Raw genomic sequence first — 5860 nt, 5'->3', positions numbered from 1 at the left:
AGCTAAAAACAGAAAAACGAGAAAGAGAAAGGCTTAGAAGTGCCTGCCTCTTCGGAGAGGACCTGGGGTGAAGAGAGAATGAGGGGGAGGCAGTGGGGGAGGCTGGGGTGGGCAGTGATAGCTTTTCTTTACTATCTGATTTAACTATACAGATGAATTACTTTTGATTAAAAATAAATTTTAATGTTTAAAAATGCTTTTAACGTTTAAAAAGCCTTTTCTGTATGCTGCCCTCCTGTTTCACGTCACTGCAGGCAAGCCTGTTGTGCTGTCGTACACATCTGGCTGAAGAGACTGCTCCCTTGATAAAAGTTGAACATCTGCACCCAGTGTCTTGATTAGCTCACAAGACAGAAATAAATCTCCTAGGATGAGCTCTACATTTTTGGCCCACCTGCACCTCAAGAAAGACTGTCAAACCCAGAAGGGGAGAGAAGGAACTTCCTGTGGTGTGGGAGTGGAGAGGATGTGAGGAGGGGTCTGTTCCGCAGTCCCACATTCACCGAGGAAGCAGGGGCGGGGGCGGTGGATGCAGGCTGCGGGGAGCAGGCCTGGCAGAATGGCCCATAACTCCATCTCCATCAACCGACTGATCTGAGTCAATCCACTGAAACTTCCCCCAAGTGGATTTCAGTGGATTTTCTGATCTGCTAGGAAAATACCCTCAGATTTGGCCCTGTCCCAAGACACTGAGTTGGGCCCAGGTGAAGATGCAAAGGGAAGGGGGCTGGGTCCAGCTGAAATCTTGAAGAATCCTTCAGGAGAAAGGGACTGGGCACTGGTGCCCCACTCCACGCCCAGTGCACAGCTGAACGCTGGTGTGGGCATGCACGTGCACAGACACACACACACACACACACACCACCCCACACCACACAGCAATCCTTAGCAATGCCAGGACCCCGGTCCACACTTACAGCACGTGCATCTTGGACAGTCCCCAGAAGGCCCCGTCCGTCAGTTTGCTGATGTTGTTTCGCTGAAGCTTCAGCACCTCCAAGCTGTTGAGCCCCTGGAAGGTGAGGCCCTCTATCAGCCGAATCCGATTCCGATTGAGGTCCCTAAAGAGATGAAGCCAGCAGGGTCAGAGTGTCCTATGTGCATATGCCACCCACAACCATTCCCAGGCAGTCCTGGCTAAGTTTCCAAGCCAGAGGAGAAATCCCAGCGCAGGGATCCCTGGGAAGCCAGGACGTGTAAGGGGAGCCCACCGTGTGTCTCGGCTGCCACGCAGGCACTGATGCTGCCACCTGACCACAGCTAGTGCAGGAAAGAGGGGTGAGTGAGGCCCAGCTCTCCACAGTCAGCTCTGAGGCTAGGCCCGTAGCTGCACGGAAGCAAACGCGTGTGTGCTCACGTCTCCTCCCCCAGTAGCACCAGTGCCATTTGTGATTCTGCAGTGAGGACGTGGGTATGACTCAAGGGGCGAATGTCTTACGTGAGGTATCTCTGAGCTCAGCAACAGAAATCCGCACCACATGCCTCAACCCAGGAAAAACCAAACCACTAGGTATCAAATGGCAACAACACTTTCCACTGCAGGCATTTCATAGCATCTCCACTATAGAGAGAAGTGACTGCACATGGGGGCGGGGGGAGATGGGGGAGAGACACCCCACAAGTCATATACACTTGGCTTCTAGCCCCAGTATGACAAAGCCTCAGTTCCCCAAAAGATGTCAGGAATCTGGGTGGGCCAGATCCATTAGCAGCCCTGCGGGAAGGGGAGACAGAGCAGCCAGAAAGCCCTTGGTTTTCCCCAAATATTTCTGCAGTGTCTCATGATGCTGCTTCACACAAACCTCCTCAGGATTCACTGAGACCTTCTCCACAGACTGAAAAGGACAAAGTCTAGGACTCCCCACCAAGGGGAGGTAAAACCCAGGCAGGTTGAGAGCCAGGCACACCCCATCTTGCCGCCAACCTGGCCCTCGACAGTTACTTTGTTTTGTTGAAACAAAATTTCCAAAACTGTCTTATTTTCCTGAAACACACTCTTCTGCTAAACAGAGGGTACAGAGAAAAAAAAAAAGGGAAAAAGTCCTTTGTCAGGCTCTGGGTAACAGAGCTTTTCTTGAATCTAAAACTCTGCCTTCTAGAAGGGTACTCAGCCTTCCATCAGTAAACTAAACAATTAAATTGTTCAAAAAAATAATAAATCGGCTGGGTATGGAGGCTCACACCTGTAATCCCAGCACTTTGGGAGGCCAAGGCAGGTGGATCACGAGGTCAGGAGATCAAGACCATCCTGGCTGACATGGTGAAACCCCATCTCTACTAAAAATACAAAAAAATTAGCCGGGCATGGTGGCGGACGCCTGCAGTCCCACCTATTTGGGAGGCTGAGGCAGGAGAATGGCGTGAACCCGGTAGGCGGAGCTTGCAGTGAGCTGAGATCACGCCATTGCACTCCAGCCTAGGGGACAGAATGAGACTCTGTATCAAAATAAATAAATAAAGAAATATTAAATCAACTACCTTGTTAGATTTAGACAGATGAAAACAAAGGCCTGTCTTTTGCTAACTAACTCTGGCTACACTAACTTCCTCTCAAACTGTTCGAGAAGTGTAGGAGACCACCATGTCCAAGGGACAGATTTTATGGGTATCTTTTAAAAATACAGAAAAACATCTAAGATAAATCAGAACCCAAACCCATGCAGCCTCAGCATTAGCCAGCATCAGCTAGGCAGCAGGATTCCTGATTCCATTTTGGAAAACACGAGGGAAGACAAGCAAACTCAGTGGATCTCTTTCTCAGCAAGCTGAGGCAGCCACAGCACCAGACCCAGCTCTGAATTTGCTTTTATGAGGTGCTGCCATTAATGGTAATTTACGGAGAGCTTTACCAAAGGGAGCAAGGAAAGGGTGGCGTTTGGTACGAGGTCCTTGGGGAAATTTGGCCTTCCATAAAGTTTGGCTAGCCTTAATTAAAATGTAGTTTTCTGTACTCACAGTTGTGTCAGCCTGGGTAGCTTGAACGCTCTTACAGGAAGCTGGGTGATCCTGTTTTTGCTCAGGCGAAGAGTCAGCAGCGACCGTGACAGACCATCAAATGCCCCCAACTCCAGGGTGCCAATCCGATTGCCCGCCAGGTTGCTGGAATGATTCAGAAAAGAAAATGTGGTGGTTGGTCAAAGGCCTTCCTCATTTCATTAGAGACACCAGATCACTCTGGGTCTGAGTTGGGAAGATAAGTTAAGACACCAGCGGGACAGGTTTCCAATGAGATGATTATCTGTCACAGGCTCTGGATGGGGAGCTAGAGCGATGCAGGTGTTAGGACTGTGCACCTAAGCCCTGAGGGCAAGGCCGGTTTAGCTGAAAACGCACTGTCCTTGAAGCTGCTGAGCCACCCCAAGAGGGTGGGAGTGAAATTCAAACACCTCCACGTCCACTGACACACCAGCCCTGTGTCAGGAGCCACCTGCAGGACTCTTCTCACTACCCAGTGCCCAAGGTTGATGTGAAAAGTCCTAGAAAGCAGAAAATCAATCGAAAGGCAAGGTCAGTGTTGATTTAATAATTTAGGGAAATAGCCTTTAATTTTGAAATGGGTCTTGCTATATAAATTACATAACACACTATAAACACAAACTAATTCATTTCTGTAATCTTAAATGCCTCAAACAAACACTCTAGCGCAGAGACCTGTGCAGAATCCCTTCAGAAAACAAGCAATACATCATGGTACCTACACTCACAGCGTGATTAAGTCAGGGCACCTCCTGTGACAATACAGAAAGGCAGACACTGCTTCTCAAAAGGCACAGAAGTCTGCAGCTCAGATCTGTGCATCTTGCTGTATGCAAATTATATCAAACAATAAAAAAGAAAAGTAAGTACAAGAAGGAACAATATGGCATTCCTGTAAGAAGTGGTCTCCAACACCTCTCCTCTGCCTTCCCCAAACAAATGCTGCTTTTTCTGGCCTAAGTGAAAAGGAGAAAGACCAGAGAGGGTTTTCTACCACAGAGGGTGGAAGGGAGCAAGGCACTTTTTGTCTCTCCAGCAGGCAGTGGCCTAGCACAGGGCACAGAAGGATTCTTTGCAAATAGGCCTGAACTGTTTGTTCTCAACACCCCAGATTAAAGAACAGCCTGTGTGATGAAGATATATCACCCAATAGCTGCCAAAATAGAAAGTCCCTCCCGCTTTCGTGCAGGGAGAGGTCAGGGCAACTTAGTGTAGCAGTTATGGTTTCTTTGTCCCGAGCAAAGTGATGTCACATGGACATCTTTTGAGGGCCCACACTGGAGTCTTCACAAAAGCCAACACCTCCTGTTCCCAACTCTGGCACCCTGATGCAGGCTAAGAAAGAAATCACTCCTGTCCTTGTAGTCTTTACTTGGAAAATCCATGTGCCAAACCTCACCCTCCCTGAAAAGATGGGTCACAATGACCCCTAAACTAGCCTTGCAAATGATTTCCAAAGTTAATTCTGGAACAGTAATGATACAGGGAATAAAAACTCACCTGGAATTAGAAAACGTCTCTTTAGCCTGGGGTTGCAGTTTCTTTCTCAGAGTGACACTTTTCCTACCAACAAGTAGTTGATTAAGTACGTTTTAACTTTTTTTCCTTTTTCCTTCCTCTCTACCATCCATTGTGTGTGAGATGGGACATTAAAATGGGTAAAAGAGAAACAGACAAACCTAAAAGGTGCTGAAAACCCACAGAATAGAGTAACTTCCCTCCCCCAAATAAACCCAATGACTTGTTTTACAGTGCATGACACTAGAAAGATAAGCACTGATAAGCTAAGCCTTGTCCAACAGGCTTCCAAAGTGAATCCTCTAACCATCCTCCCTGAATCTTCTCTGGAAGCATTTCTGAGAGGCAGCCAAGGAAATGGGAAAGAAAGCAGGCTTTGTGGTCAAGATCGACCTGTACCTGAGTCCTAGACTCTCATCTTGGAGCGTTGAGTCCCCTGGACAGGCTAAGTAACCTCTTCCTGCCTCTGTCCCTTGTCTGTCTGTAATGTCAGGATAATGCTGCAGATCTGGACATGCTCTATGCACAGGCCTCGCCCCTACCCAACTCAGGGAAGGTCCGCACCATCCCCACTGACTTGGCCCAACCATGGCTGAGAAGGGAAGGAAGCATCCCTCCTGTGTCCAGAACTGGGTGCCGGTAAAGGTGTTGCTGCCTGGACACAGAGGGCCAGCCACAGGTAGCTGAACAAAGGCACTTACAGCTCCTTTATAGGCGGTCCATGTGGAAAGCAGGTGTTCCGCACTTCCGTGATGTTGTTCGAACTCAGATCCAACACTTCCAAGGAAAGGTAGGCCTTCAGCTGGCTCCCCTCCACGCTGCGAATCTTATTGTGCTGCCTGAAACACACCAAGGGAGGTGACTTGAGCATCTCTTTTTGCAAAGTAACTACAAGAAACTAGTATTCCTATTCCCCCAACCACTGCAATACAACTATAATGCAGTGACACTCTTAAAAATGAGATCTCCTATTTCTTTTCCCATCGAGTTATTACCTGCTGACCAGGTGCTAGAAGAGTATCAGATTTTTAATCTGGGACAAGTTTGTCAGAGTTCTATCCCTAGGGTTCTCTCTCCAAGGGCAACACAGCAGTGACACCAAACACCACGTGAGACAGCATGACCTGACCAGAATCCGTGGATGCACTCACCATAAAGGATGTGCCATGTGCAGCCAGACAGCTCCAGTCCAGCTCTTATCCATCACCTTCAGACCTAGTCCAGCCTCATAACTTACAAGAGCCATAGGCACCACAGCCCAGAGTTCACTTGTTCACTTTAATCCAGTTTAACACATCATTACACACCTCACATTTTACCAACACCTACCATGTACCAGACACAGAGGATTTAAACCAAAAAAAAA

At 48.2% G+C, this 5860-nt stretch overlaps 1 protein-coding gene across 1 annotated transcript in view; it reads right to left on the bottom strand.

Annotated features, from left to right (window-relative positions):
- LRIG1 (leucine-rich repeats and immunoglobulin-like domains 1) overlaps positions 1-5860 on the bottom strand; it is a 98616-nt gene that overhangs the window by 41592 nt on the left and 51164 nt on the right. The window contains exons 4-6 of the mRNA XM_011947297.1: positions 5196-5333; positions 2956-3099; positions 918-1061 (exon numbers count right to left, since the gene is read on the bottom strand). Of these exons, the coding sequence (XP_011802687.1) occupies positions 918-1061; positions 2956-3099; positions 5196-5333 (426 nt within the window). The remainder of the gene's footprint in view (positions 1-917; positions 1062-2955; positions 3100-5195; positions 5334-5860) is intronic.

The sequence above is a fragment of the Colobus angolensis genome, unplaced genomic scaffold (assembly GCF_000951035.1).
Source record: "Colobus angolensis palliatus isolate OR3802 unplaced genomic scaffold, Cang.pa_1.0 Scaffold26, whole genome shotgun sequence".
NCBI lineage: Eukaryota > Metazoa > Chordata > Mammalia > Primates > Cercopithecidae > Colobus > Colobus angolensis.
Note: the sequence above shows the minus strand (reverse complement) of the source record. Positions and strands in the feature narration are given on the sequence as shown.